A 12569-nucleotide genomic window follows, 5' to 3' on the forward strand; every position below is an offset into this window, starting at 1 on the left:
TTCCGACTCGTGGGCAGGTTTTAGGGATTGAGTCGTGATCTGAGCTCTAGATTCAGCCGTACAGGTCACTTAGGGGACTCCGGCTGCCAGATTATTATGCTATTGATGTGATATACATACCCGAGCACTTGTATGTTATTATGAGGCGTTGAGCATGACGGCATACATTTGAGCATGTTGGCATACACTTGAGTATACTTGGCATATTTATACCTACGTTATATATTTATTTTCTGGGAAGTATACAGGTTTTACGGCGAGGGGTTATTATATGTTTTATGAAATGGTTTTCTAAGAGATTTATTTTGCCCACTCACGCTTTTGTTTTTGCGCCCCTCCAGGTTCTAGTAGCTTAGCGGATTCGGTGGTTTTCCCCAGGGACGTCCCGGCATTCTGACAGACCTTCACCTATGTAGGGTCGCCTACGGGCGCACTATTGTCGTAACATTTATATTTGGGCTGCTGTATGTCTTAGGCTCTGAATTCAGTGTTTTAATTGCACTAGCACATATCCTACTACTTTTTAGTTGCTAGTTTTAAATTATTCGTACTTTTCTATTACTGTTTCTAGCTTCCGCACTGTGCACATGGCTACGTCACTTCCACGTGGCGGCCAGCATACCCCGATCTCGGTTGGGGTGTGTCAGTTTGGTATCAGAGCTTAGGTTTGGCAGTCCTGTGTCTTTTGTGAGTATTCTAATGGTTTTGGTGCCTTCTGTCAGAATTATGCCGCCTCGTCGGGAACCACGCCGTTCAGATGAGTCTAGTTTCCCCGATATCACTCAGCTGGGGGAAGCTATTGCTACTGCTATCCAGGCAGCTATCCGCCCTCCCCAGAGGACTCCTCTGGAAACTATGTACAACCTGAAATTGGATAAATTCCACGGTCACGAGGGGCACGAGGCCGCGGAGCGTTGGTTTGAGCATATTGAGAAGACCTTCCGAGTGTTGAACAACCAGGGGAATCTCCCTGTGGAGAGATGGGTCGAGACTACTTCATGGTTTCTGGGTACGGAGTCTGCATCCTGGTGGGAGCAGGAGCTTCGTAGTTTGACTCCAGCCGAGAAGACTGACTGGAATGTTTTTACTAGGTTGTTCAAGAGGAGGTTTATTCCCCCAGAGTATATTGACCGCAAGAAACAGGAATTCACTGAATTGAAACAGCGGAAGATGTCTGCGAATGAGTATTACCGGAAGTTTACCGACTTGTCTCGCTACCACCCTGAGATTGCTAGTAACCCAGCGGAGATGCTTCGCCGTTTTCGCATCGGCACTAAGAAGAAGTGGCGTTCGATGTCAACCTCCACTCATTGTGATACATACCAGGAGTTCTACGAGGTTTTGTTGAGAGTCGAGGACTCTGAGAATATGCCGAGTGAGAGCGATGAAGATGAAAAGAGTGGTAATCAGAAGAAGGACGACAAAGGTAAAGGTCAGGCATCGCTCGGGCCTCGTCAGACTCAAAACTTCAAGAGGGGTGGTAACAGCTCTAGTTCTTCTAGTGGTGGTTTCAGCGCCACGGGTCAGGGACGAGGAGGTAGATGGACTGGTGGCTTTCGGGGCCAGAGACAGGGGGACGGTGGTCGAGGTAGGGCCCCACTTTGCCGAAGGTGTAATAATCGGCACACGGGCGAGTGTAGACGAGGTAGCAGTGGTTGTTTCACGTGCGGGCAGATAGGGCATCGAGCGGCGCAATGTCCCCAGGGTCAGCAGCAGAGACCGCAGCAGACTTTCTTGCCCCCACCTGCCCCTATCCAGCAGATTCAAGGTCCTAGTGGTTACGGTCAGGCAGGTCGAGGTGGTGCCTACCACTACCAGGGTGATGCTGTACCCTATGCCTCGGGATAGTATCAGTATCCGCAGGACCCCTACTCCCAGGGTAGTTACCCTCAGTATTCGGGCGGCTATATGCCGTATCCTCCAGCTCCAGCCGGCAGTTCTCAATGGTATCAGGGAGGACAGATTCAGACAGGAGAGATTGCTACCAGTAGTGCGGGGTCTTCGAGACAGACTGGTCAGCCCAGTCAGGGGCGTAGTACGCAGGGTCGTGGTGCTCAGGCGAACCGAGGTCGTGGTGGACGGCAGCAGGGCCAGGGGCGTATACACAACATTTCTCTGCATGATGCTCAGAACAACCCGGATCTGATTATGGGTACGTTAAATATTCTTGGTTATTTTGCTAGAGTCTTAATTGATTGTGGAGCTACACATTCTGTGATTTCTCATACATTTGCTCAAGTGACGCAACCTCGCCCCACACCCCTAGGGTATGATTTAGAGTTCGCTATGCCTAGAGGGGAGAGATGTATTGTGGATCGTGTGTACCCAGGTTGTCCAGTGATAGTGGAGGGCGTGGTTATGCCCGCTGATCTTATTCCGTTAGATATTGTGGATTTTGATGTGATTTTGGGCGCGGATTGGTTGCACCCCAATCGTGCCAATATTGATTGTTACGGGAAGATAGTTACATTTCGTCGTCCTGGACTACCCGTGGTTACCTTTGTTGGTGAGCAGAGTGGGGTGAGACATGGTGTTATTTCGGCGCTACGAGCGAAAAAGTTGTTGACTAAGGGTTGTCAGGGGTATTTAGCCCATGTGGTGTTGGATGAGGTTCCTCCTTGTGGTGTTGAGGACGTGAGGGTCGTCCGACACTTTCCAGATGTTTTTCCCGAGGAATTGCCTGGGTTACCACCAGATCGAGATTTGGAGTTCACTATCGAGTTGCTTCCAGGTACTAATCCTATTTCTTTGACTCCTTATCGTATGGCACCTGCGGAATTAAGGGAATTAAAGGTGCAGCTGCAGGAATTAGTGGATAAGGGTTTTATTCAGCCTAGTACTTCACCTTGGGGCGCTCCAGTATTGTTTGTGAGGAAGAAAGACGGAACTTTAAGGCTGTGTACCGATTACAGGCAATTGAACCGGGTGACGATTAAAAACCGTTATCCGTTGCCTCGTATCGATGATTTATTCGATCAGCTTAGAGGTGCTTGTGTGTTCTCTAAGATTGACTTGAGGTCTGGGTACTATCAACTGAAGATTAATAGGAATGACGTTCCTAAGACGGCGTTCAGGACTCGTTATGGTCATTACGAGTTTCTAGTTATGCCGTTTGGGTTGACGAATGCACCGGCAGCTTTTATGGATTTAATGAACCGGGTTTTCCAGCCTTACTTGGATAGGTTCGTGATTGTTTTTATCGATGATATTCTGGTGTATTCTAAGTCGAAGGCGGAGCATGTTCGACATCTTACCTTGGTGTTGAAGAGGTTGAGGGAACATCAATTATATGCTAAGTTTAGCAAGTGCCAGTTTTGGCTAAATCAAGTAGCGTTTCTGGGGCATGTTATCTCTGCTCAAGGTGTTCTGGTTGATCCTCAGAAGGTTGCGGCGGTGGAGAATTGGGAGCAACCGCAAACCGTCACCGAGGTGAGAAGTTTCCTTGGCTTGGCGGGATACTATCGGACATTTGTTAAAGATTTCTCGGTGATCGCCTTACCATTGACGAGACTTACGAGGAAAGATGTTAAATTCGAGTGGGACGATAGGTGTGAACAGAGTTTCCAACAGTTGAAGCGTTGTCTCACTCAAGCACCTGTTCTGGCACTCCCGGACGATAGTGGTGATTTCGAGGTTTATAGTGATGCGTCCTTGAATGGTCTGGGATGTGTGTTGATGCAGCATGGTAGGGTGATTGCTTATGCTTCACGTCAATTAAAACCCCATGAGTTGAATTACCCTACTCATGATTTGGAGTTGGCCGCTATCGTTTTTGCGTTGAAGTTGTGGAGACACTATCTTTATGGTGAAAAGTGTAGGATCTTTACTGATCATAAGAGTCTCCAGTACCTTTTTACCCAAAAAGAACTTAATCTTCGTCAGCGGAGGTGGTTGGAGTTGCTCAGCGATTACGACTGCACGATTGATTATCACCCTGGTCGTGCGAATGTAGTTGCTGATGCGCTTAGTCGAAAGTCTCAAGGCCGCATTAATGCGTTGTATGCAAGCCGTATTCCTCTTTTGACGGACTTGCGTGCTACAGGAGTGAGGTTAGAATCGGAAGATCGAGATGTGGCTTTACTTGCTAATTTTCAGGTTAGGCCCATCTTAGTTGATCGGGTGCTCGCGGCTCAAGTAGATGATGAGCGAACTCAAGAATTTATCCAAGCTCGAGAACAAGGTAGGAGGAGAGACCTCAGAGTACGAGAATCGGATGGCATGTTGATGCAAGAAGGAAGAATGTTCGTGCCGAATGTTGTGGATTTAAAGAAAGAAATTCTGGATGAAGCGCATATCTCGGCTTACGCCATGCATCCAGGAGCTACTAAAATGTACCATACCATTCGACCATTTTATTATTGGCCGGGTATGAAAAGGGAGATAGCCGAGTATGTGAGTAGGTGTGCCATTTGTCAGCAGGTTAAGGCGGAAAGGAAAAAGCCGTTTGGATTATTACAGCCGCTTCCCGTTCCCGAGTGGAAATGGGAGAATATCACCATGGACTTTGTGTACAAGCTCCCGCGTACACATAACGGTTTTGATGGCATTTGGGTGATCGTGGATCGACTCACTAAGTCCGCACATTTTATTCCAGTGAGAGAGAGGTATTCTTTAAGTCGATTAGCGGAATTGTTTATCTCGAAGGTAGTGAAGTACCATGGTGTTCCGGTGAGTATTGTCTCGGATCGTGACCCACGGTTCACATCTAAGTTTTGGGTGGCTTTCCAGGAAGCTTTGGGTACGAGACTACTCTACAGTACGGCGTATCATCCGCAGACAGACGGGCAGTCTGAGAGGACTATACAGACCTTGGAGGATATGTTGCGAACTTCGGTGTTACAATTTGGTGATGCTTGGCACCAGCGGTTGGATTTGATGGAATTTGCCTATAATAATAGTTTTCATTCAAGTATTGGCATGGCACCATTTGAGGCTTTGTATGGTAGAGCTTGTCGCACACCGTTGTGTTGGTCAGAAGTCGGAGAAAGGGTCTTAGTAGGTCCGGAGATTGTTGAGGAGACTACCCAGAACGTCCAGGTAATCAAGACTAATTTGAAAGCGGCACAGGACAGACAAAAGAGTTTAGCGGATCGGCATGCTACAGACAGGGTGTACGAAGTCGGAGATTGGGTATTTTTGAAGCTTTCGCCGTGGAGAGGTGTAGTGAGATTTGGGAAGAAGGGCAAATTAAGTCCACGGTACATCGGACCATACATGGTCGTGGAGCGAGTTGGTGAGGTAGCTTACAGGTTAGAGTTACCTCCGGAGCTAGCCAGAGTGCATAACGTTTTCCACGTGTCTATGCTCCGACATTATGTTGCTGATCCATCCCATGTGATACCTCCTCAACCGTTGGAAATTAACCCAGACTTGACGTATGACGAGGAACCGGTGACGATCATCGATTGGAAAGAGAAGGTTCTGCGGAACAAGACGGTGAAATTAGTGAAGGTTTTGTGGAGGAACCATTCCGTCGAGGAAGCGACGTGGGAGACAGAAGATCGGATGAGGGATTTGTATCCTAGATTGTTCTTTGGTTACTAGGGGCATTAATTGGTCATTTTGAATTTCGGGACGAAATTTTATTAAGGTGGGTAGGTTGTGACATCCCGTCCCGGAGTTATCGGAACCGTACGCGTGAAATTACCATTTTACCCCTAGTTACTTTGTTATGTTGTTTGGTTGTTTGTGTGGTGTTGGAAAACTTGGGCCACACACACACACACACACACACTGTCTCACTCACCCTCACCCTCTGTCTCTGTCTCTGTCACTCTCTCTCCCTCCCGTGTCTCTCTCTCCCCCTCCTTCTCCACCTTATACGTACGGACATACACACACACACCCTAAAACGTCACAGATCGAGGGATCCAAGGCTACCATTGAACTCGTGGAGCTGAGAGGAGTCTAGTGGTGCCATTTTCAGGTAAGAATCTCGACGTTTTCACATCCATTTCACAAGGTCCGTTTTGGGTTACTATTCATGCAAACCTAATCTAGGATGTTTTTGGACTTTTTAAGCTTGTAGTTGTGTTAGTGAGGCCTCAAGGAGCTTGGGAATGCTTCGTTGGGTGAATTTGGACGTCGGGAAAGCTTAGTTTCAAAGTGGCCGAACTTGGATCGTTGTTGCAGGTGAGATTCTTTGATTTTTAGGCCTTAAAAGTAGTCTAACGTGATTCTACTAGTCCTAAGCTTCATTTTGGTATAAAGAACGTGAAAAATGGTTGAAAAACGAGTGAGAAAACGAAGTTTGAAAAATTTCCAGTTTTCCGGCGCCGGCGGCGGCGCAGGCGCCGGCGGCTCGCCGGAGAGGACAGGGGAATATTCCGTTAAGTTTTAACGGAATATTCCTACAGGACTAACGGCGTCAGTTAGGGAATATTCCGTCAGTCAGACGGAATATTCCGTCAGTCAAACGGCACGTGGCCGCGCGTGGGGGGCGCGTGGACCCGTGCCATTCCAGGCGCGTGGGGGCGCGTGACGTGTCCAAAATTTTTTTTAAAAATATGGTTGTGATCGTGAGGTTGTGTAGGTCACGTTGGTATATTCATTTGTCCATTTTGAGCAATGTATGAGAAGTAATTTTGAATGGACGGTTATGTGCTCTAAAGTTAACGTTTTTATAGTTAATTCGCATATAGGTGACACGTATCCCGAGGACGAGCGTGCACATTCGAGGCAGGGGGGCTACGACCCTTCTACATACCAGTGAGTGGGCTTTTGTTTTCCGTATATACCTATATACATGTCTTTTCCCAGAAACTAATATAAATGCCTCGTTTTACGTTATTAATTTTCATATGATTGATGGTTATGCATGATTAGTGGCATACGAGTTGATTTATATGTTTATTCTTACGTCGTTTACATATATGTTGGTGCTGTGGCGGCTTAGGTAAGTGTCAGGTAAGTTTTGTTTACATTCGCATTAAATAGTGATTCGAAGTGATTAGAGAGCTCACAACCTGCACCCCCGGTGTTAGTGCTCCCGCCCAGAGTAGGGCACAGTCCTTCACGTGTTGTTCACCTCCCGCACCACACGCTCAGCTTGAATCCAAGTTAGGTGCACAGTCCTGTCGTACAGACCACTATAGGTGGTTCCGACTCGTAGGTGACCCGCGATTATTCGCACAGCCTTCACGTGATCGTAGCCCTAGAGCGTTTATATGTATTGCACCCAGGCTTGTCGTACAGACCACCATAGGTGGTTCCGACTCGTGGGCAGGTTTTAGGGATTGAGTCGTGATCTGAGCTCTAGATTCAGCCGTACAGGTCACTTAGGGGACTCCGGCTGCCAGATTACTATGCTATTGATGTGATATACATACCCGAGCACTTGTATGTTATTATGAGGCGTTGAGCATGACGGCATACATTTGAGCATGTTGGCATACACTTGAGTATACTTGGCATATTTATACCTACGTTATATATTTATTTTCTAGGAAGTATACAGGTTTTACGGCGAGGGGTTATTATATGTTTTATGAAATGGTTTTCTAAGAGATTTATTTTGCCCACTCACGCTTTTGTTTTTGCGCCCCTCCAGGTTCTAGTAGCTTAGCGGATTCGGTGGTTTTCCCCAGGGACGTCCCGGCATTCTGACAGACCTTCACCTATGTAGGGTCGCCTACGGGCGCACTATTGTCGTAACATTTATATTTGGGCTGCTGTATGTCTTAGGCTCTGAATTCAGTGTTTTAATTGCACTAGCACATATCCTACTACTTTTTAGTTGCTAGTTTTAAATTATTCGTACTTTTCTATTACTGTTTCTAGCTTCCGCACTGTGCACATGGCTACGTCACTTCCACGTGGCGGCCAGCATACCCCGATCTCGGTTGGGGTGTGTCATAAAAATGGTACATTTACAAAAAAAAAAAAAACTTGGTACATTTTACATATAACAAAGTGGTACATTTATAAAGAAAAATAGGTACATTTAAAAAAATATGGGCACAAAATGAAATTAATATATGGGTACAAATTAAATTTAAAAAGAAAATTGGTACAAATTAAAAAAGGGTTGCCAATTAAAAAAGGTACAAACTAAAAATAGAAATATCTGATACAAAGTTTAACCATAAATATAAATGTACCAAATGTAATGTTTTAACACTAATTGAATATATTTTAAAAATAAAATTTAATTTTGTTGATATATAAATAATTTATAACTGAAATAATGATATTCATTAAAAGTTATGGATCTTGATCAAAAATTAAAAAGAAATAAGGTTTTAATCAATGCAATAGAAGAAAGATGGATGGGAACCTAGTTTTTCCTAAACTAAAACTAAAATAATTATCAAATGAGACTTTAAGGTTGAATCCGATATTTTCTTTGTAAAATCCTCAAATTGAAACTTGCAACTTGAGTCCTTTAACTCCCGTATAGTCACGCTCTTAATATATACAGCCATGTAGGTTCGAATCATTGAAATTTGATGTGGTGTGGATTTGACTTATTAATCCTATTTCCTTATTGACACAACATGCATTTATTATAATTAAACTTGTGCACGTTTAGCAAATTGTTAAAATTTGGCATGCTTGCAGTAAATATATTTCTTGTGTTGACGAATTTCACCCTTGAATGGTAAAACCAGAAACGTAATATTACATATAGCAAAAGAAGCGAAAAATAATAATAAATACTTAGATTTGACAAAATCAATTTGAATTGAATCTTCAATTTATAATTTATTATTATTTAAGTAAATTATTACTTTTTGTGTGAAATCAATTTTTTTTCTAAGGAAATGGATCATCTCCGGATCTATTCCTTCTAATCCACCAAATCAGGGGATCCGGGCCATTGAAATTTGATGTAACGGCTAAAATTATTATAACTTTTAAAACGAGCCCCTGTTTGTAGCCGTTTGATCAAATTTTAATGGTTCGAATCCTCTAATTTGGTGGATTAGGAGAAAGAGATCTGGAGATAATCTCTTCCCTTTTTCTAATACAAGAGGAATACCTTAACTACTAGAGTTGTCTTAAAAGTAATCTACCGTTTGAGAAATCTTAGAATTGTATGTATTTCTCTAAATTAGATTGTGAAAATCTTTTCATGCTCAAATTATTATTTTGCGTAAAGGTAATCTTTTATTGAAATCTAAGTCTAGCATTTATAGGCTCGTTTAGAAGTACTTTTAAAATAACTAAAAATACTTTTGGTGAAAATTTGATTTTAATTGTGTTTTTGAAAGAAGTTACTTCTTGAAGGCAGCACTTCAGGTTGGTTTGACATTGCTGAAATTATTTTAAAAGCAGCTCTTTTAAAAATATAGGGCTCAAACAGTAGCTGGTAAATGAAAAAAAAAAAGGTGTTTTTTTTGGTCAAAATCATGGGTTCAAAATAGCAGACATCACCTTTTTCACAGCACGGCAACCCCAAACTAACCTTCAAGTGTTTTTTCAAGATCCACTTGGATTTTTAATGAGGATTGACTTTTTAAAAATATTTTTACCAAAAACGCTTTCAATCATTTTAAAAGCATTTTCCACACGAGTTAACATTACCAGTTTTAAAATGTAAAATCATCTTTTAAGGGATGTAGTCAACTTAACATTTATGAAGATTTCAAAAAGATATTATAAAATCGTTTCTTATTCAAATTGAACTACGACCCCTTAAACTTCAGATACATGTATGATATAAGCCGTTGACTCTTTAGTTGTCTCTCTCCTCTTTAAGAAATGAAAATCCAAAGTAGTGGTCATTTGGTAAATTACTAAATGTTATTGCGATTTTCTTAGAACTACACCTGTAATTTGATTATCTTCCTATAAATATGTGGCAGTTCTTCTCGCGTTCAACCACATCCCCACTCAACCCAATTCTCCCCTCATTGGAGATCATGGACTATTCCAACTGAATTTCGCCTCTACTGCGGATGTGCACGAATTTAGTTTCAACACAATCATTATTATTTTTCTAATTATTGAAATCCAACACGAGTACACATGGAGTGCTGGTAGGATACTGCCCCTTGACGAAGCAGCCATGTGAGGACATGAAAGAGGACTCTGAGGCAAGTTTGGCTGCCTCTTGGACCTCCTGGCGGGTTGCTTGGTAAATATATTATATTTATTAAATTTAAATTAAATTAAATTTTAAAAAATAAACTAAATTGCTATCAAGGTGACCAAAATCCTCTATATCCATTTATTTGTAAGATTCAACATTTTAAACATTAGCCCTCCAAAATGTTGAACCGTGTTTTACTTTGGAGACAATTTTTGCTCTAATGATCATTGTTGTCACAATTTTGCGTTAATTTCGCTATGTGCAATGCTCGTACCAACTTTTAAGAACATATATATCAACATATATGTTATTTTTAAAAGTAGAGAAATGTTAAGGAGATTCTCTCAAATTAGGATCCTCTATGGACTCTCTGCCATCTCATAACTTAACATCGATTCTCATGTCAATATTATAAAATATTGTGTAAAAAACATGAAATGACAAAGAGTGTATTGAGAGACTCACTTTTTGCGAGAGTCTCCTTATCATTTCTCTTAAAAGAAAATTAAATACTTGAAAGTTTTTTTTTTCTTTTCAACAAAAGTGATTAGCTGGTGGCGTCATCACATCAGTGACTTTTCAGGAGCCGAGAAGACTCATAAAGACATTTCAGCATTCCTAACCACCATTTTGTGATTCACCAACACCAAGAATCGAACCCAGAACATCCAAATTTAAAAGAAAAGACATCTACATCAAATTTAAATGTTTTTATTGTGCAAAATATACGAAAATAACCATCAATATGATGATATTTAACAAAACTAATGGCAGGGGCATTCGCACAAATTGAAAGAGTAGAGACTCATAAACAAATTGAACATTAAGAGAGAAAAGTGGAACAAAACCTGTAACTTTAGAATATCGCTAAATCTTTTCCTCTTTATTTTTGTTTTGCTTGACATTTAAATTATAATTTTTATTGAATAAATGGTTAAATCTCAACCAAACAAGATAGGGAGCCATGATTCAACATGGAATAGATGCTGAATTTTGTAGCCTATCCCTTAAAGAGAAAAGTTAAGGAAACTCTCTTAAAATGAGACTCTTCATAGACTCTCTGTCGCCTTCTGTTTTTTCCATAGCGTTTCATAATGTTGGCATGAGAATTAACGTTAAATTTTAAGGTAATAGAGAATTCATAAAGAATCATATTTTGAGAGAATCTCTTAACATTTCTCATTCCTTAAATTATTTAAAGGAACAAGCCTCAATGTGGCAAGAATGTTCCCATGTGTCCAAGTGTTTTTGAATTATTGTGCTAAGTTTTTTTTTTCTTTTATTTTTTACTTGTGGGTTCCCATGTGAAGCCTTCACATGTTTGAGATGTGGTTCCAATGTCCCCGCACCCAATTTTTATACTGGTCGATTTATTGGACAAATTCTCATGGGTCCCAAGAATTTTATATTTTTTTTATTAATTTTTTTTTCTTCTCTTTTTAATATCATAATTGGTCCCATGACTTTGAAATATCACCATTTTTCATAAATTTATGGCAATTTGATGATAATAAATAATAATAATAACAACAACTATATGCATAAATATGACATAAATCTTCTTCATGTGATTATTGATTTGAATCAAAGGAATACAAATATAAAAGTAAATTGTGACATTACGATCTCGTTTGAAAGTTCTTTTAAAATAATTAAAATTGCTTTTAGAGAAAATGTTTTTGGATTCCAAAAGTACTTGAAGTGCTTTCTGTGTTCATTTGCATTTTTACTAAGAATTGATTCTAAAAGCATTTTCACCAAAAAAAACTTTCAATTATTTAAAAGCACCTTCAAATGAGCACGTATATGTAGCTTTCTACTTTGTCAAGAGCAGTGACGAATCTCACCCACTTGACTTGCTCTTCATAAAACTACTCACTTTAATGTTCAACTTAGTTATAGCCCACGCTACAAGACTGGAAACTTTATACAAATATGTGTTGCGGCTCACCAACAACAAATATGATTTTTATTTTTATTTTTTTTTTAACAAACAATATTACTTACACTAAGGGAGAGGGGACTGGGCTTCGCCTCACAATGGGATAGCAATAATGTGGTTCAAATTCGCATTTGACGATAATTAAACCTAAAACCTCTTACTTATAAGTGGAAAGGAATACTAGTCGACCATAGTATTAAGTGACAACAAATGTAAATTTTAAATTACATAAGATTTGATTTTCCTCAATCCTCACTTGAATGAGTATATGCTCTAATTGAGCAAGAGAATATGATACAAAATTCTCTTCATGAAATAGCTACTTTGGAATCACCTTCAATATTTTTGAATTTTCTTATTTGATATTTAGATAGCTGGGACAACTGAAAGTGAGACTTCATGAAAGCCCAAAATATCACAACCAAAGGTTGCCCAGCAAGTATTTTGACTTCCCATTGTAGATCCATCAAAATACAGCTTCAAAGCACTATAGTAGGGTTGGGGGAAGCTCTTTTCACAGATGTAGGTTACACCAGTTGGCCGAACAACGTGATCAGACCGTTGCACTCAAGTTCGAATTAGTGTATAGTTCGA

General features: G+C 41.0%; 1 protein-coding gene across 1 annotated transcript; it reads left to right on the plus strand.

The window, feature by feature from the left end:
- The first annotated feature begins 587 nt into the window (after nucleotides 1–587).
- On the plus strand, nucleotides 588–1848 carry LOC125470661. Its single transcript, XM_048569970.1, has 3 exons — nucleotides 588–638; nucleotides 787–984; nucleotides 1039–1848. Exons 1-3 carry the CDS (start codon nucleotides 588–590, stop codon nucleotides 1846–1848), a joined length of 1059 nt encoding a protein of 352 aa, XP_048425927.1.
- Nucleotides 1849–12569: the final 10721 nt, after the last annotated feature.

This window comes from the organism of the source record quoted next, unplaced genomic scaffold (genome assembly GCF_019419815.1).
Source record: "Pyrus x bretschneideri cultivar Hongxiangsu unplaced genomic scaffold, Pyrus_bretschneideri_v1 Contig51, whole genome shotgun sequence".
Taxonomy (NCBI): Eukaryota; Viridiplantae; Streptophyta; class Magnoliopsida; order Rosales; family Rosaceae; genus Pyrus; species Pyrus x bretschneideri.

Coding starts and splice junctions, on each gene's coding strand:
- LOC125470661 (XM_048569970.1), top strand. CDS start 588: ATGGCTACGTCACTTCCACGTGGCGGCCAGCATACCCCGATCTCGGTT. Junction 639..786: donor ATACCCCGATCTCGGTTGGG/GTGTGTCAGTTT, acceptor GATATCACTCAG/CTGGGGGAAGCTATTGCTAC. Junction 985..1,038: donor ATCTCCCTGTGGAGAGATGG/GTCGAGACTACT, acceptor TGGTGGGAGCAG/GAGCTTCGTAGTTTGACTCC.